This window comes from Mercenaria mercenaria, chromosome 16, assembly GCF_021730395.1.
Source record: "Mercenaria mercenaria strain notata chromosome 16, MADL_Memer_1, whole genome shotgun sequence".
NCBI classification, from domain to species: Eukaryota; Metazoa; Mollusca; class Bivalvia; order Venerida; family Veneridae; genus Mercenaria; species Mercenaria mercenaria.
In genome coordinates, this window is record NC_069376.1 from 32,871,720 (window position 1) to 32,891,826 (window position 20,107).

Here is a 20,107-nt window from a genome sequence, read left to right on the forward strand (position 1 = left end):
ATTTTATTCACCATCGTGCCGTCGCGTTATCATCATCGTACCATCGTGGTTTCACCATCGTACCATCGTGTTTTCACCATCGTACCATCGCGTTTTTCACCATCGTACCATCGCGTTTTCACCATCGTGTCATCGCGTTATCATCATCGTACCATCGTGGTTTCACCATCGTACCATCGCGTTTTCACCATCGTACCATCGCGTTTTCACCATCGTACCATCGCCTTCCGGTTAGAAATGCGTAGTCCCATACACTTGTATTTTTGTCAACAATAGTTGAATATATCTCAATGTATTTTGTAAAAAGAAATTTACCATTTAGATTCTGCTGTTTTGCAAAATGTTTTACAAAATGTTCAGTGCTCAGTTCGTTAAAACTGTAAAATCTTCAAGGCCACGTCCTTTGTATTTTATGTATGCATGAAAGTAAATAATATAAGATTCTTTCACTGGTTATAGGTGCAGATGGGAATTTCCGGCCTCGAGGGTAACTGTTTAGGCGGTAACGAGGTTCCTACCGAGTTACCGCCTAAACAGTTACCCGAGAGCCGGATATTCCCATCTGCACCTATAACCAGTGACAGAATCTTTTTCTTGCATATCGATATCAAGATACAATAATAAAAATAAAATCAGTCGAACGGCTTTCTTTTTAGAACTATTTCTAATAGCAGCGTATTTAATCAAAGCGCGGGAAAACAACGTCCGTAAACAGGAAAGACGTCATGACGTTTGAAAGACAAATAACAATGATTAGTTCCGGTTTTGTTTTATCAGTTCCAGCGTAACGTTATGAATTTTTGATAAAATAACGTGTTTTGAATCGAGAAATATACTATCAGAAACCAATAGAAACTGTCAGGGTATTAGATTTTTATTCCGTTTTTCGAAATAAAATATAAATAACTACATAAGTCTTCTACATATATGTAGTTCGTAATACGTCATTTAAAGCACGAGAGTCATCTTACACCCCGGGGTGTAAGATGGATTTTTCCAGCACCGGTAAAAATACCGGAAATCCCCGTCTGGTATGGAAGAAAAAGCTGGATGTAATAGTCACATGGTATGATTCAAACTCAGCTTATTCTTGTTAGGATGTAGAAGGTACATAATGCAATGTGAAAATGAGATTGTATCAAGCCTGTATTTTACTGACACATATACTGTACCACTGCGCATGACCACCGGAAGGCGATGGTACGATGGTGAAAATGCGATGGTACGATGGTGATAACGCGATGGTACGATGGTGAAAATGCGATGGTACGATGATGAAAACGCGATGGCACGATGGTGAAAACGCGATGGTACGATGATGAAAACGCGATGGTACGATGATACGATGGTGAAAACACGATGGTACGATGATGTAAACGCGATATTACATCGACATTTCACCATCGTACCATCGCGATTTCATCATTGTGCCATCGCGTTTTCACCATCGTACCTTCGTTGTTTGATCATCGTGCCATCGCGCCATCGCGCCAACGCGTTTTCGTCATCGTACCATCGTGCATCGCGGTTTAGTATTAAATAAAAAGTCACGATTGTCCACAGTTTGCAGATAAAATTTGAAGGATCAGAACGGACAAACATTACCTTATTCCCAGGATTACACTTATCTTATTCCGTACTTTTTGGAATCTAGTGTAATAAAGCTTTGACGTTGACGACGTTTTAAAGATATTGGTCGAATTACTTGGTCTGAAATAGGAAAAGCTTACATGTGATAAAAAGAATAATACTTTAATTTGTGCCTTTCCACATTGAATTTAATAAACCCGTTGAATAATATTAATATTTATTATTTTATTCAACTCATTTAATGTATTCAATATGAAAAGACACTCATGTAGTATCCTCTAAAATTAATTCACGGAAAGATCCGGAATATTCATGAAGCACGGAAAATAATTGCGATTGCACAGCTGATGTTTGAACAGATGTGTACATATTGTCACTGCAGAACATAATTATGTCTGAATAACTATTGAATGGATGGCTATATAAAAAAAATGATAATATATATTTCAAAAGGATGTTAAAAAGGAAACTTATAACATCAGTTCTCAGGTCGAGGTTATCGTAAAAATGCTCAAATCGCACTTGCTAATCTTCATACTGATCGGAAAAATCGCCACATATCTCAAGTTGATCTAATCGCAACAGTTCTCAGGACAAAATTATCATCAAAGTTCTGGGTCGGACTGGTCGTCGTGGTTCTCAGGAGGAAATTATCGCCACAGTTCTCAGGAGGAAATTATCGCCACAGTTCTAGTTCAGGCTAGTCGTTTTAGTTCTCAGGTCAGACAATTCGTCATAGTTCTAGGTCGGACTAGTGGCCATAGTTATAGGTCGGACTAGTTGCCATATAGTTCTCAGGTCGGACAATAGTTCTAGGCCGGACTAGTCGCCATAGTTCTCAGGTCGTACAATTCGTCATAGTTCTCGGATGGGAATAATCACCTAAGTTCAAAGATCAGGCAAAGCGTAGCATGTTTCAATTGCCTAAAAAAGGTATGAGTATAGTAACATTATATTGCTTCAACACAGTCATACATGTACAGTTGCTGTTGCATTAGTTAGTGAAGTTTCTATTGTTACGTCTAAGGATGACAATTGCCTGTTACTTAAAATACTCAAGGTAACAGAAAAACAAATCATAAAATATAAACATTAACAAAATTTATTTTGAAAAGTAACAATTCAGATACCTTGAAAGGGTTAACTAGCCGTAAAATCCAATTATGATATACAAGAATAGTCCTGTCCTGGTCAAATTTATATCCAATAATTCAAACAATATTTAGTATATCATAAGAATATAAATCCACTGTCTTTAAAGATATTTTAATCCACAATGTTAATGTATATCCATCAAATGTTAAATGACCAAACTGGTAATATTTTGCTATTAAGAAATACAGGAAAGTTTTTCAATAATATCTTACTTAGGTTCTGTCCTGACCTCAGACAGTTTCCAATTTAAAGCATCATCTAGCACTTTCATGTATCATCAAGAATAAAAAGAAGCTTCTGGAATGGTCCAGAATAACAAGGACTTTAAAATAATGTAAACACCCTGTTGATGGAACCTTCTAACAAACCATTGACTATAAATAACTTATTGACATACATGATGTCTCAAAACTAGGACAGTAAACTATGAGTCATCAAAATAAAAGAAATAATAACAAAATGAAGCATAATGGGGAGTGATATGTACACAGCACTGTGCAAAGATTGCACAAGTCTATTTAGTATTAAAGTAAAGTCTTTGCTGCATTTCATTGTTTCTGACTTAGATTTAGTAGTAAAGTAAAGTCTCCGCTACGTCTCATTGTTTCTGACTTAGATTTAGTAGTAAAGTAAAGTCTCCGCTACGTCTCATTGTTTCTGACTTAGATTTAGTGGCAAAGTAAAGTCTCTGCTACACCTCACTGTTTCTTACTCAGATTTAGTAGTAAAGTAAAATCTTTGCTGCACCTCATTGTTCTGACTTAGATATATAGTACTACAGTAGTCTTTGTTGCACCTTATTGTTTCTGACTAACGGCATTTCCCCCAAAATGACGTTTTCAAGGGCAGATAACTCTTTTTCGAATCCGGTGACCTATGATTTTCATTGCATTTTTTTGTTTCTTAGATGATTGTCCTTCAATATGCAAAGTTTAAAGAAATTCTGTTATTGGGAATTTTTTCGCCCATCTCATATACAGGGAATTCTAGCGTACGCCTTTAATACACCTTTTAACTCTTCACCTCTGATTTACGATGTTGTCACTGATTTGCAGAGAACAAGTTATATAACGGTGGTACAGCAACCCATGAGAACTGGGATAGGTTGTCATCATAACTGAAATACTGTTTGAGTTCGCTGAGATTGAAAATTTAGAGATGCGCACGTAGATTCAGACTGTGATTGATCTAATATTTACATTGCAGTTTATATTGCTAAATACATGTAATATTAGATAGTTGTAATCATTTGCAGTTTTGGTCTATATTTCAGTGCTGAAAAAGCAGACGATACCACTAGCGTGGTCGCTGATTTGTGTTACAAACTTCGTGTATCTTTATATATTCCACAGTTATATATATGGAAAAAGTCGTCATTGTGACGCCAATTTTAAGAAAGATTTGAAAAGAAATTTCGAAGAGAGACATCCCGAAGATGACAATACAGTTGACAGGTATCAGAACACTAACACTTCCAGTGTGTCTTTATTTTTACATAGTAAATGGTCGGAGGTACCATGCAACATGTCGGAGTACCTTAAAATCCTCAGGGACGAATGCAAAACACAGAAACACAAACAAAATAAAAAGAATTGCAACGTTGAATACTTGTACAATGACTGTGACGGGCTGCGAAAATCTTATCTGTATGGAAAAGAGGGAACTACTTTCGAAGAAAAAATATTCCCTTTAGCGTATGCTTTAAAGATTCATAAAGATTCAAACCAAGCTCATAGATTGCTTAGATATATATATCAGGAACACAACGTTTATTGCATCCATGTTGACAAAAAGGCACTAAACGAAATTTACATGTTTTTCAAAGGCATTGAAAAATGCTTTGATAATATATTTGTGGTAGACAACCCGGTTACGGTTATATATTCGTCCATACGACAAGTAGAAGCAGAGTTAAAATGCATGGAGATTTTAAACACTCTGAAGACTAAATGGAAATATTACATCAATTTGACTGGACAAGAGTTTATGCTTAAAACAAATTTAGAAATTGTAAAAATATTGAAACTATTAAATAATACAAATAACATAGAAAGCGAGACAATACCTAATGGTCAGAAGGAAAAAATAATTTGGAAGCGCATTATCGTTGGGAACCAGCTCAAACAGACATCAGTTAAAAACGGACGTTTTCCAGAGGATGTTGGAATTCGGAAGGGATCGGCTTATGGGATGTTCACTAAAGCTTTTGTGCAGTATATTTTACATGATCCGTTCGTGAAAGAACTTTTACTTTGGTTTCAAAACACGTTTTCCCCTGAAGAATTTATTTGGGCAACGCTCCAGAAATTGCCCAACTCCCCAGGAGGTTGTGCACGGACAGAATGCACCAAATTTATTTCGCGTGAAGTGGTATGGAGACATACACCGAACAGAACTACACAATGTTATGGAAAATTTGTTCGTTATATTTGCATCTTTGGTTTAAAAGACGTTCCCAGGTTACTTACAAACGAAAATATCGTCGCAAACAAATTCTACGAGAGTTATCAGCCCTTGGCATTAGACTGTATCGAACAAGGAATGTATGAGAGACTTTTAAATGGCGGGCATCTGAGTTTTGATTTGAATGAATATAAGAAACTTCTAGAATAGGGCTTTGAAGGGATTTGAAAATCTCGAACTTGTTCGTCATCAAACTTGTTCGTCAACAATGAATATATGATTCAATTTAGAAGAGAATGAAGTTAATTCACATTAATATATTCCACTAAAATATGTATTAGTTATCTGTAAAATTATCCAAACACAGGAATCACTTTATTGAAAAATCTTTAACGTTACTTTTGGAATTGAAGCATACTTGTTGAAAGCAAGGGGCGTAATTATGCAACTTTCTCAACAATGTCTCACTATGACTGCTGTATGTTAATGATTTTCTCGCGGATATGTTTCCTATTGTTAAAGCTTGATTCTATTTATTTCATAATAATATTTAATTTCATAAATATTGTATGGCTGATAGGCAGATTCTCCCCGACCCCTATTATGCCAATGACGGAGGATCTAAATTGGGTTATCCATATAGGGCCTGAACAACAACAAAAAAAAACTGCTAGAATAATCCTTTATCAAATGTCTGGGATCAATACACCATGAATACACAATGTGCCAAAATTAGGTTATCATAGAAGCTTTAAACAGCACTTTTGGATTTTATAAAAAAAATTCTCAGCTCTAACAAACTATATTTTTTTTATAAATGAAATGATTCTTTGCTTAAGATTTTGTTCCCTTAATGATCCATGGCAGATATTGAGCCCGAAATACTTTTATGGAACCAGAAACTAGGTAAGTGTCCTTGAAACTTGTATATGATACGCATACGATATACTCCGAGCATTATATATTGCAAACGATTACCGAAACTCTTCAGTTGAATTTTGTAGCACACCAATGGCGATTGTTCATTACATAATACGGGATGCTAACAGAATTATAAACACTAGAAGATATAAAAGGCCACGAATAACTGCATCATCATAATTCATAAAATTCGATTATACATTTCCGGCACAAATTCGTTTACTACAAGCGGCAGAGATGTTTTGAAGAAAAGGGAACAAATATAGGGACTATATAAGGGTTTCGCCGTTGTTTCTCGGGAGTTGTCTTGGTGGCAAAGCCTTCATGTCGTGGTCTGCAATCGCTTGTTAAACTAGCTTCATGCCCTTCTTCTTTTTCCCGGGCGTCTGATGCCTGACATATTATATAGTCCATATTACAGAACTATATAGTTGTGAATTACCTTATCAGAGAGATGTAGCTGTTTTTTTTTCTGCTTGAAGAAAATGTTTCAATGATGCCATACACAATGCAAGATGAATGGAAACAAGAAATATCTTTAAAAGTGATGGTCGGCGAATTGTAATAAGGAAAGAAGTTTATGAATTTTTCATCTAACATTCATCTTTCATCTAACATTTTTTCTAATTGCAAAACTAAACACCGCACTTTAACAATTTAAATGGTTCTCTTTTAATTTTTCGCAAAGGTTTCGTAGGGTTGCAATTTTGTTTCGTTTATCCTTAGACGAATAATTACAGCAGCTGTTTGATGAAGATTCATGAAGCGGTTCATGAGAAGAGGTCATTAAACGTGTTTATATTTTTAGCTAAATTGGTCCCTATCCCCATTTGTAACAAAATAGCAGGAGACCTTACGATATTGTTAAACATCGAGTTTGATAAAAATCCATTACATTTTAGTGGTTAATGCGAAGAAAGGCATATCTACTTTTAGCTATAGTGGTCCCTAATAGGGCCCCAGTTCCTATATAAATAAATTTGGAAGAGGACCTTTTAATGATGCTCCGGACCAAGTATGACAAAGATCCATCAAGCTGTTCATGAGACGCTGTATAAAGGCATTTCTAGTTTTAGCTCTAGCAGCCCCTAAAAGGGGTTAAATGTCCCAGCTGAACAAAGTTGGCTGCGGGTCTAATAAAGATGCTACAAATCAAGTTTGATTAGAATACATGAGAAAAAAAATCAATTTAAGGATTTTTTTATTTATTATTTTTATTTATTTCTAAAATAGGCCAACTGATCCCGCTTTAACAAATGCATATTCGCTATTCATGAATCTTTGGACAATGACGTCACACCTATAAAAAAGTGAAGGTCAAGCAAAACATACAATTGTAATTATTTCAATATTTCTGTTTCATAAGCAAAGTTTGACCGTAATGATATCACATAGATAAACTGTATGCAGCGTACCTTCATTTCAGAGTAATGAGATTCAGTCATGTCATTATATAGCATATATATAATGAAACAGATTTCAACTGAGTTCAATATTTGCATACCATACTACAGAAAAATATTCATATATAATAAATCAGTTAAATAGTTTATAACAAATATATCAAAGCAAACAAGTACCCATTTTAATATGCAATCTGAATAAGTCACAAAAGCAAGAAACCTTTTCATATACAGACGACAATTGCAACAAGGAAAATCTTTTAAAAAGCACTTCTCTACATAAAAGACTCTTGTCACACCCTTATTCATGTGATACGCAGACCGTATTCAGCTCTTTCTTTAATTTGATATATGTTGGTATTTGAACAGGTTTTTATCATATTTATTAAACTTACTTATCATTTTGAGATATATCAATATTCTTGCTAAATATACTGAGCCAAAGTTAGCTTTAAAACTGTGAACAGCGTCGTTTAGGATAAACGCTTTGTCTACATTTCACTCAGCGTAGCACAATCAACAGAGTGAAAGAAATTGACACTCTCGTCCAATCAGGCAGGGTGTTGCATAAATCTTCCATTTTGATAAATTATCTATAATGCGTTATCAAGTAGTTTGATTTGCAAACTGAAGTCACGTGGCATAGGTAACGAAAACGAATTTAGACGGCGTCGCCGAAAAACTGATTATAGTAGAAAAACTACAGGTCATTGTTTAAGAGGAATGTATTATAGAAAATGTAACTAAAAGGACGTTCACATGTATGGAATATACATGTGTTCATTTAGGGTAGATATGGTGTAAACCTAGATCACCGACGACTTTCTTTATTAGGACTAAGGCTCAGCAAGTAGGAAATGGAACTCTATCTACTTGATTGCGTTGCGTAGCGAGCCACTCGGAGCTACGTTGTGTTAGGTTTTTGACCGATTTTTTTTAGAAACAAACCCGAATAATTCCATGAAAATACACATTGTTTGTCTTAAGAAGTGGCCCTTTAAGTATGAAGCGTTTTAATCATTACTTGATCCAGATAAGCACTGCATATGATGCGATGTTCTCAAAAATTGACTAACATCTCTTTTTTCCCGCCAGACTGTACAGAAGGTTTTGAATAAACGGCACACCTCTCCGCAGCTAAATGAACACAGGTACTTAGAAACGGACACATTTACGCTCTTGGTGCACCCATTATTTTCATTTAATTCGGTATATAACGGTTAGATAATTCTTTTAAATAATAGATAAAGGCCGGAAATGTGTAATTTTGTCCACATTTTCTCCACTTGTTCTGCGTAAAATTCACCACTCAAACAAAGTTGGAACCACTCAAGATCGATAAAGCTATGGCCAGTGTGTTTATGTGACATCTAGAATGGAACCGAGGGCATTCCTTTGAGGGACATCAGAAAATCTGGGACAAAGTTCGAGGAGTCACCATCAACTACAGCTTTCATCTGTCTGTTGGCGGGGAAGTATCTAAGCCAGTAGCCGGTCATAGTTCTTTGGCGGGTGAAGTAGCATCTAATGAGGTAACGGTCGCGATGTCCAGCTGCAGAATCTGGTAATGTTTTCTACCTAAGCAGATCGTCCAAAGTAATTCCACAGTGATGGTGCGGAGTAATATGCGAGTGTAGAAGTGGTATGTCGAATGAAATTCGTGGGATGTTATTTTTTTTCTAGATTTTTAAGTATATGCCTGCTACTTCTACTTCTACGAGAATACTCTCAAAAATCAATTTCGGATAAAGGCTGAGAGGTCGGACAGTCACTGATTAAAACGACAATATTACAAGACATATATATGTTATAAAAATAAAAGCATGCTTTACTGTTGTTATAATACATTTAAGAAATTAGGCTAGCAGTGAAGCCTTGTAGACTAGTCACTGGCCTTGATGGTATATGGCAGGTCATTCCAGAGTCTGACTGTACGGGGAAAGAGTTCATATGGTACTGAGTTCTCGAATGTGGGATGATGTAATTTAGATTTCTTGATGGTGTGAGATGTCTGTGATCTACAATTACTATGTTGTTTGCAATTTTATACAGCATGATTAGGGATGGTTGCTTTCTGTGCTCTAAATGTACGTCATTTAAATTGATTTAGCTTTGATGTTACACTGCTGTACATAATGGGAGTCAATGAGTCGTATCCTGCTATGTACAGCTCTTTGCATTATTTCTAGTTCATTTGATAATGTTTTCTGCCATGGGAGCCAGACTGTGTTACAGTATTCAAGTTGTGGTCTTACATAAGTTTAATAGGCGTTTTCTTTGATGTCTATGTTGTTACTTTGGATATTTCTTTTAATAAATCTGAGTGTGTTTAAATGCCTTGAGATGACTTAGTCTCTATGTGTGTTTTTTTTTTCCAGCTAAAGTCTGCAGATAATCTTAAGGTCTGTTAGATATATTCATTGTTTAGATCTGGGAAGTCACTTTTACTTGATTTAATCGTGTACACAATTCGAAGGATAGGTATAAATGTTTTCGACGCTGACCGCACAAATGGGTACGAAATAATTTGGAACGAATAATATGAGTAATTTCCCTTGAAAAAATGGCGGAGAAGAGGCTGCGCCGCTCTGCGGCGAAGATAATTAGTTGATTTTGTAAGTCATAGCAGTCAATGTATAGGATTATGTTTTAGTATTGAGTTTCCTTTCAAATTACTTTCTGTTTTCCTTCCCGTCAATCGTGTGTCTTGGCTACTGTTCTATGTAAATGATGAAGAAAGCTAGAATTTCTGGGACAATGCAAGGGAGACAATTTTTGGATTTATTTAAATTTCCCATTGTTCTGTACATTTAATTACCGCCTCAGTAGCTCTATAGCTGATTGTCATTTTTGAGTAATGGAGGTCAGCATTCGAACAAAGCCTGAGTCATACGAAAAATAAACAAAATAATTTGTACAGGCTGCAAGATTCGTGTTGCAGGTTGTGGGTGGGGGTTGGGAACCACTGGCAGACATGCAGCACATTTTTTGGTCAATAGGTTAAAGGTCAGTAATTCAAATCCTTCTTTGTTTCATATAAAAAACGACAACTTCATATCGTCTTTACGTATCTTTAGAGAACATCACTTTTTCCTACACCTATTTTTCATGAAAGTTCTATCACAAATAAACGAAAAAATGAAAAGAAAATAGGGGGTTATGTAGTTCCTAGTGAAATGCCAGTCAGTTGTGATCTGCTACCCTAAAAATGGCGCATATTTACTCTCGTCCGCGCAATAAACACCTACTTCCGGTTTCGATCTGCAAAACTTGCCATGTGGGGTGTATGAACATGAAAACCGTCTCATTTCATGCAGAATGTCTTCTAGTATTGAGAAACGGTGATTAAAGCACTCGTTCTTCACGAATTTGCGCAAAAAATGGGAAAATTAGGATCTATTTATTATGGACTTCTTTCGACTACACCACGGAAGCACATTTTCGACCGAATTACTGACCGTATTCCTATAAGAAATGTTTCTTTTCAGATATCACATAATTTTCATTTCTATTTTCAAGAAAGATGTAATACCAAACATATTGCCAAGTTTCATTGTGAAATTTCGAGATTTTAGAGAAATATAGACATTTAATAGAAGCCACCCCCTACCAATTTACTGGGCTAAATTTTGGCCCTATGGCCCTTTTATTGTATATTTTGGTAAAAGTTTCACTCGTTTGCATTATTTTTCACTTGGATTCTGAAATATCATTCATTCCGTCATGAATAAGACCCAAAAGGATGCATTTTGTGCATTTTCTGACATTCTGGAGACAAAATACTGGCTTTTTAATCCCAGAAATCGCTGCTGAATAGGCGCATCTTCTCAAAATATGGTCAAAATTCAAAATTTTTCAAATTTCACTATTATTTTGCATTGAAAACGCCCTTTTATTAGCTCACCTGTCACATAGTGACAAGGTGAGCTTTTGTGATCACGCAGCGTCCGTTGTCCGTGCGTGTGTCCGTCCGTAAACTTTTGCTTGTGACCACTCTAGAGGCCATATATTTCACAGGATCTTCATGAAAATTGGTCAGAACGTTCACCTTGATGATATCTAGGTCAAGTTCGAAACTGGGTCACGTGCCTTCAAAAACTAGGTCAGTAGGTCAAATAATAGAAAAACCTTGTGACCTCTCTAGAGGCCATATTTTTCATGGGATCTGTATGAAAGTTGGTCTGAATGTTCATCTTGGTGATATCTAGGTCAGGTTTGAAACTGGGTCACGTGCGGTCAAAAACTAGGTCAGTAGGTCTAAAAATAGAAAAACCTTGTGACCTCTCTAGAGGCCATATATTTCATGAGATCTTCATGAAAATTGGTCAGAATGTTCACCTTGATGATATCTAGGTCAAGATCTAAAGTGGGTCACATGCTGTCAAAAACTAGGTCAGTAGGTCAAATAATAGAAAAACCTTTTGACCTCTCTAGAGGCCATATTTTTCATGGGATCTGTATGAAAGTTGGTCTGAATGTTCATCTTGATGATATCTAGGTCAAGTTTGAAACTGGGTCATGTGCGGTCAAAAACTAGGTCAGTAGGTCAAATAATAGAAAAACCTTGTGACCTGTCTAGAGGCCATACTTATGAATGGATCTCCATAAAAGTTGGTCAGAATGTTCATCTTGTTGATATCTAGGTCAAGTTCGAAAGTGGGTCACGTGCCCTCAAAAAGTAGGTCAGTAGGTCAAATAATGAAAAAAAGTTGTGACCTCTCTAGAAGCCATATTTTGCAATGAATCTTCATGAAAATTGATCTGAATGTTCGCCTTGATGATATCTAGGTCAGTTTCGAAACTGGGTCACGTGCGTTCAAAAACTAGGCCGGTAGGTATAAAAATAGAAAAACCTTGTGACCTCTCTAGAGGCCATATTTTTCATGAGATCTTCATGAAAATTAGTGAGAATGTTCACCTTGATGATATCTAGGTAAAGTTCAAAACAGGGTCACGTACCTTCGAAAACTAGGTCAATAGGTCAAATAATAGAAAAACCTTGAGACCTCTAGAGACCATATTTTTCAATGGATCTTCATGAAAATTGGTCAGAATTTTTATCTTGATAATATCTAGGTCAAGTTCAAAACTGGGTCACATGAGCTCAAAAACTAGGTCACTATGTCAAATAATAGAAAAAACGACGTCATACTCAAAACTGGGTCATGTGGGAAGAGGTGAGCGATTCAGGACCGTCATGGTCCTCTTGTATCATAAACAACCGATCTATGACTATTAAGACTAATTGCGATGTGTTTCGAGAAAGTCTTATTTCAGCTCTTATAGGTTAAAGGTCAGTAATTCAAATCCTTCTTTGTTTCATATAAAAAACGACAACTTCATATCGTCTTTACGTATCTTTAGAGAGCATCACCTTTTCCTACACCTATTTTTCATGAAAGTTCTATCACAAATTAACGAAAAAATGAAAAGAAAATAGGGGTTATGTAGTTCCTAGTGAAATGCCAGTCAGTTGGGGGTCTGCTACCCTAAAAATGGCGCTATTTACTCTCGTCCGCGCAATAAACACCTACTTCCAGTTTCGATCTGCAAAACTTGCCATGTGGGGTGTATGAACATGAAAACCGTCTCATTTCATGCAGAATGTCTTCTAGTAGTGAGAAACGGTGATTAAAGCACTCGTTCTACACGAATTTGCGCAAAAAATGGGAAAATTAGGATCTATTTATTATGGACTTCTTTCGACTACACCACGGAAGCACATTTTCGACCGAATTACTGACCTTATTCCAATAATGGTGATATATATGATAAAAAAACTGTCTTTAGACAATCCAGGACCCAAAAATAAACCCAGCACCAATGTACTACATAACTTTAAATAAGGCAAAGCCTTGAGAGTGAGCTTTAAACAATAACTTTTTTAAGAGAAAAAAATTAGTACAAAGGAACTATTCACTACTCAGAAGAAAGTTAATATTTACGCGAAACTATTCACTTTAAAAAAGTTTACATTTAGATCTAGAGTCGTCGTACGATTTACGGCAGATATGGTACAGTACATTGCAAAATTTCTTGGGGGAATGTGTTACGGTGATATCATTTCCTATTCCCTGCGTTTTCTTACTGGTGAATACTACTTTACTAGCTTCCAGCTTCTGCAGTGCTACATTTCACGACAGCCTTCATATCACACTCTGTCATTTTTCGACCAAAAAGATATGACCAGTGTTTTTATTTTTTCAGGCCTATTTGGGCCAAAGTTTGGGCCCCAATCCCAATGAAAAATAATATTTCCCCCCCCCCCCCCCAATTTTACCTTTTAAATTCCCAGTTAAAAGCTGGGAAAATGCCTGAAAATTTTCACAACATTACACAAAAGTTGGGGTCCGAAATCCATTACGTTGATGTTGATATTATTGTATTACAGTGAATTGTAATTACTTTCCCTTAAACTGTGTAATTGAAAGGCATGATAATGTAAGCGTTCTGTCGATCGTAAACATGTGAAACTACCAAAGTAAGTATTATACTAAGAAAATCAATAAAAATGTTGATGTGAAAAGTATGCCAAAAATTTATGTTTTGTATGTTAGACAGACCTTAAAACTAGATTCGTAAACCACACAAATAACCACATTTACAAAGGCTGCATCTAGTCAAAGTGAAACTGTAATAAGGGGGAAAAACTAACAGCAACGGCGTCAGTGGCTGGTAGGGTTGGATACCGGTTCCCGGTATCGGTACAATACCGAATAATCACTTCGAAAAGTACCGGTATATACCGTTTCGTAAAAGAACCGGTTCCTATTTCGGTATTTCCATAAAAGTTAAAACAAAATTCTTACAAAATCTGCGGCAAAATAAAGCAGAAATTTAAGCAAATAGCGTAATAACACGATCGACATTGTTTACTGTGATAACCGCTCCGAGTAACCTCCCTTGACATGGAGAGCTAACCGTGCGAATAGTTTCGTATGCTAAATATTACCTGAAATACTTCTTTTCCCGTCGTTTTAAACAACGTAAACCAATACTTCATTTCAAAATATACGACACTATTTTTCTTTGTAGTATTCTTTTAAAACTAATGAAAAAAATTATGTAAATAAAAAGTTACGAGACTAAGCTGTAACCTACGTAAACAAATAATCGGTTTTCGCGAACCATTAGAAATAATGTTATTGTTGGAATGTTGGTTGTTTGAAGTGTTTTGAAGGTTATTGTTCAATTTAAAATGTGTTGCAAAGTGTTTCACATTAAAAACATTACTAGTCAACCTAGTCGAAGATTATCATGAGTGAAAATGAGTCTGACTTGTTAGAGGGGTAATTTGAAAGCTAATAAGTGTTCAGTTTAACAGTTCTAGACAGTACTGAGCTTTAAAAGCATTACTACAGTGAGTGTATTCATAGATTTAAATTGCATAGTGAGCAAGGTATCTACTCTAGATTTTTATTTTGGAAAACTAGTCTGTAAGATATGTTTATTTTTTACTCTTTCATAATCTAATGATACAACATTCCATTAACAGACTTAAAATGTTTATTTATCACAGAAAATTTTCATGTATATCTGCTTACATAGGTGTATATAATACTAAGCAAATCACTGCTTATGTGCTGTACTATAAAGCATGGTATCGGTATCGGTATCGTTAAAAACACCGTATCGTTTCGTTGGTATCGGTATCGGACCGCTTCGTCCTTAACGATATCCAACCCTAGTGGCTGGACTCTGTGATCATTTTTGACCGCCAACTCGGTAACATGTAAAGCTGCAGACCTCCAAAATACTGACATTATTCAGGTTACACCTAGTTCCACATAGAGCCACAGTATTAAAACAATTCTCAGTCTGAGTTTTCTTCCCTTTGAAACACTGTTACCTCCTCGATGCCGACAAAATACAACTTTCTTTCCCACATCTGAAAAGATGTGTTTTTAGCTCACCTGTCACAAAGTGACAAGGTGAGCTTTTTGTGATCGTGCGGTGTCCGTCGTCCGTCCGTCCGTAAACTTTTGCTTGTGACCACTTTAGAGGTCACATTTTTCATGGGATCTTTATGAAAGTTGGTCAGAATGTTCATCTTGATGATATCTAGGTCAGGTTCGAAACTGGGTCACGTGCCTTCAGAAACTAGGTCAGTAGGTCTAAAAATAGAAAAAACCTTGTGACCTCTCTAGAGGCCATATATTTCACAAGATCTTCATGAAAATTGGTCAGAATGTTCACCTTGATGACAGGGTTCGAATTTAGCCAGATTTTCTACTTGCATTTTTTCGCAAGTGGTATTTTTTTAACTTGCTAAATGAAAAAACAACTTGCATTTTCCGCGACTTGTCACTTTATTAGAACATTAACACAAACATCCACGTGACGAGTCCAGCCAATCGTATTTGCGCTATATAAATAGTACCTTATTATAGATTACCAAAAAACCCACCTGATGCGGTAAATGTCATCAAAATTGGCGCAGGTACTTGTCAGCAGTTGAAAAGACATGCGCACGGGACATGTATCGAGTGTAAACTTCCGTTTATGACGAAAGATGAAAGAGTGCTTCAAAATTCGTTCTGCAAATGACAATGCGCTGCAATGACCGCGAGTTGTTAAAGAAAGAACAGTGTAAGATCGAGACGACCGTTAGAAATGCACATTATTCGGCCAAAAATTTTCACTCGCAAAAAAATGCTGGTGTCTGAAATCTCACCTCGCAGTTTGAAGTTTGCACTCGCATTTCGCGAGTATGCGAGCTTAAATTCGAACCCTGGATGATATCTAGGTCAAGTTCGAAACTGGGCCACATGCCTTCAAAAACTAGGTCAGTAGGTCTAAAAATAGAAAAACCTTGTGACCTCTCTAGAGGCCATATATTTCACAAGATCTTCATGAAAATTGGTCAGAACGTTAACCTTGATGATATCTAGGTCAAGTTCGAAACTGGGTCACGTGCCTTCAAAAACTAGGTCAGTAGGTCAAATAATAGAAAAACCTTGTGACCTCTCTAGAGGCCATATTTTTCATGGGATCTGTATGAAAGTTGGTCTGAATGTTCATCTTGATGATATCTAGTCCAGGTTTGAAACTGGGTCACGTGCGGTCAAAAACTAGGTCAGTATATCTAAAAATAGAAAAACCTTGTGATCTCTCTAGAGGCCAGATATTTCATGAGATCTTCATGAAAGTTGGTCAGAATGTTCACCTTGATGATATCTAGGTCAAGTTCGAAAGTGGGTCACATGCCGTCTAAAACTAGGTCAATAGGTCAAATAATAGAAAAACCTTGTGACCTCTCTAGAGGCCATATTTTTCATGGGATCTGTATGAAAGTTGGTCTGAATGTTCATCTTGATGATATCTAGGTCAAGTTCGAAACTGGGTCACGTGCCTTCAAAAACTAGGTCAGTAGGTCAAATAATAGAAAAACCTTGTGACCTCTCTAAAGGCCATATTTTTCATGGGATCTGTATGAAAATTGGTCTGAATGTTCATCTTGATGATATCTAGGTCATGTTCGAAACAGGGTCATGTGCGGTCAAAAACTAGGTCAGTAGGTCTAAAAATAGAAAAGCCTTGTGACCTCCCTAGAGGCCATACTTGTGAATGGATCTCCATAAAAATTGGTCAGAATGTTCTCCTTGATGATATCTAGGTCAAGTTTGAAAAAAAACTAGGTCAGTAGGTCAAATAATAAAAAACCTTGTGACCTCTCTAGAGGCCATACTTTTCATGGGATCTGTATGAAAGTTGGTCTGAATGTTCATCTTGATGATATCTAGGTCAGGTTTGAAACTGGGTCAACTGCGGTCAAAAACTAGGTCAGTATGTCTAAAAATAGAAAAACCTTGTGACCTCTCTAGAGGCCATACTTTTCAATGGATCTTCATGAAAGTAAGTCAGTGTTCACCTTGATATCTAGGTCAAGTTCGAAACTGGGTCACATGTTTTCAATAACTAGGTCAGTAGGTCAAATAATAAAAAAACCTTGTGACCTCTCTAGAGGCCATATTTTTCATTGGATCTGTATGAAAGTTGATCTGAATGTTCATCTTGATGATATCTAGGTCAAGTTCGAAACTGGGTCAACTGCAGTCAAAAACTAGGTCAGTAGGTCTAAAAATAGAAAAACATTGTGACCTCTCTAGAGGCCATACTTTTGAATGGATCTTCATGAAAATTGGTCAGAATGTTCACCTTGATGATATCTAGGTCAAGTTCGAAACTGGGTCACATGCTGTCAATAACTAGGTCAGTAGGTCAAATAATAAAAAACCTTGTGACCTCTCTAGAGGCCATATTTTTCAATGGATCTTTATGAAAATTTGTTAGAATTTTTATCTTGATGATATCTAGGTCAGGTTCAACACTGGGTCACATGAGCTCAAAAACTAGGTCACAATGTCAAATAATAGAAAAAACAATGTCAACTGGGTCATGTGGGGACAGGTGAGCAATTCAGGACCATCATGGTCCTCTTGTATAATTGACCGTAGGGAAAAACCAAGACCACTTTTCTGTGGTACAACATAGATGCTACTTTCAAAATTTTAGGTGTATTTTAAGGTATCTCTACCTGGTAAGGAGTTTTTATGTGGATTTAGAAAGACAAAAGAATTACAATAATTACTACCACAAAATTAAGATTCCATTTGCAAATGCAGGTGCTAGTGTAAAGAAATTTGCTGTGACGGGCATATATTGTGACATTCCGGCACTCTTGTTTTCAATGTATAAATACAGAAATATGAAATTAACTGAAATTATAATTATTTGACCTCTAAATTGTAGTTGTAATTAATTGCTGAAGGGACACATGTATAGAAGGGTCATCCGGTTTGAAATTTTATTTGTTTGTTTCTCTATCTCTTCAAGGCAGGTATTCCTCATGTATATTATGTCCCATTAGATGGCACTCCTGTCATAAGATAGTTCAATTGATATCAGTTCTTTACTTACAGGTACAACACAGTTATTCTAAGAATTGTCCAGACTGGTATTGAAACCCTTCAGATGCGACTCAGTCTAAACAAGCATGGCTGCTCCAGACTTAGATGTAATCAAAGACATTCCTGGGTACAAAGTTATCCTAAAGGCAGTTGTAAAAAACCAAATTCAGCAGTTGGTAAGTTTTCCATTACAAACTACACAGACTAGATCACTTGTTAGCTTGACTATTCGAAGAATAGGGGCGCTATCCTACTCGCCCCGGCGTCGGCGTGAGCGTGAGCGTCACACAAATGTTAAAGTTTGCGTACCACCCCAAATATTTTCAAAGTCCATTGAGATATTGCTTTCATATTTTGCATACTTGTTTACCATCATGACCCCCATCTGTAAAAAGGAGGAGGCAACTCTATCAAGCATTTTGACTGAATTATGGCCCCTTTTCGACTTAGAAGAAATGTTAAAGTTTGCGTACCACCCCAAATATTTTCAAAGTCCATTGAGATATTGCTTTCATATTTTGCATACTTGTTTACCATCGTGACCACTGTCTGTAAAAAGGAGGAGGCAACTCTATCAAGCATTTTGACTGAATTATGGCCCCTTTTCGACTTAGAATAAATGTTAAAGTTTGCGTACCACCCCAAATATTTTCAAAGTCCATTGAGGTATTGCTTTCATATTTTGCATACTTGTTTACCATCATGACCCCAGTCTGTAAAAAGGAGGAGGCAACTCTATCGAGCATTTTGACTGAATAATGGCCCCTTTTAGACTTAGAATAAATGTTAAAGTTTGCATACCACCCCAAATATTTTCAAAGTCTATTGAGGTATTGCTTTCATATTTTGCATACTTGTTTACCATCGTGACCCCTGTCTGTAAAAAGGAGGAGGCAACTCTATCAAGCATTTTGACTGAATTATGGCCCCTTTTCAACTTAGAATAAATGTTAAAGTTTGCGTACCACCCCAAATATTTTTAAAGTCCATTGAGATATTGCTTTCATATTTTGCATACTTGTTTACCATCATGACCCCAGTCTGTAAAAAGGAGGAGGCAACTCTATCAAGCATTTTGACTGAATTATGGCCCCTTTTCGACTTAGAATATGCTTATTGTAATGTTAAAGTTTTACTCATTGCTTATATTATACTATCAAGCACTGAGAATAGTCGAGCGCGCTGTCCACTGACACCTCTTGTTAACCTGTTGGGGTCATGCAAAGTAGAGTTCAGTTTAAAGCTTCTGTGTTAAGTTGTAAATGTTAACTAGTTCGAATCCTAAATTAAATAAAAACTTGGACGAAAAAGAAGTCTGGAAAACATTGAGATATAATTTTATTTAAAAAAACAAACTAACCTTTTCCCATTACGAAGGATAATATTTAGCATTTACCGTAAATTCAACACTGATTCCAGCCCGCCCGCTTAGCTCAATAGGTAGAACGTTGGTCCACGGATCACGGGGTCGTGAGTTCAATCCTCGGGCGGAGTGTGTATTATCCGTGACTGTTTGATAAACGACATTGTGTCTGAAATCATTAGTCCTCCACCTCTGATTCATGTGGGGAAGTTGGCAGTTACTTGCGGAGAACAGGTTTGTACTGGTACAGAATCCAGGAACACTGGTTAGGTTAACTGCCCGCCGTTACATGACTGATACTGTTGAAAAACGGCGTTAAACCCAAAACACACAAACAAACAAAAAAACAAACAAAAATCAAC

General features: G+C 36.4%; 2 protein-coding genes across 37 annotated transcripts in view; both read left to right on the forward strand.

Annotated features, from left to right (window-relative positions):
• The first annotated feature begins 2,248 nt into the window (after nucleotides 1–2,248).
• Nucleotides 2,249–5,379, forward strand: LOC123541568 (beta-1,3-galactosyl-O-glycosyl-glycoprotein beta-1,6-N-acetylglucosaminyltransferase-like). 2 transcript variants are annotated; one of them, XM_053526642.1, is made up of 3 exons: nucleotides 2,291–2,335; nucleotides 2,407–2,523; nucleotides 4,019–5,379. In XM_053526642.1, exons 2-3 carry the CDS (start codon nucleotides 2,502–2,504, stop codon nucleotides 5,356–5,358), a joined length of 1,362 nt encoding a protein of 453 aa, XP_053382617.1. In that variant the 5' UTR covers nucleotides 2,291–2,335; nucleotides 2,407–2,501; the 3' UTR covers nucleotides 5,359–5,379. The 2 variants fall into 2 exon arrangements, with proteins under 2 accessions (XP_045183066.2, XP_053382617.1); XM_045327131.2 differs by having other exon boundaries at nucleotides 2,249–2,523.
• Nucleotides 5,380–10,007: 4,628 nt separating this feature from the next.
• LOC123540008 (sal-like protein 3) overlaps nucleotides 10,008–20,107 on the forward strand; it is a 174,252-nt gene continuing 164,152 nt past the window's right edge. For all 35 annotated transcript variants that reach the window (XR_008367808.1, XR_008367809.1, XM_053526637.1 and 32 more), the window contains exons 1-2: nucleotides 10,008–10,087; nucleotides 18,395–18,558. Coding sequence is in view for 33 of the 35 variants with exons in the window: in XM_053526637.1 (XP_053382612.1) it covers nucleotides 18,469–18,558 (90 nt within the window). In the remaining 2 variants the exon portion in view is untranslated. The remainder of the gene's footprint in view (nucleotides 10,088–18,394; nucleotides 18,559–20,107) is intronic.

Bases quoted from the DNA above. Each gene is read 5' to 3' on its own strand.
- LOC123541568 (XM_045327131.2), top strand. From the start codon at position 2,502: ATGTTTCAATTGCCTAAAAAAG. The intron at 2,524-4,018 runs GTATGAGTATAG...TCTATATTTCAG, and splicing joins GTTTCAATTGCCTAAAAAAG to TGCTGAAAAAGCAGACGATA.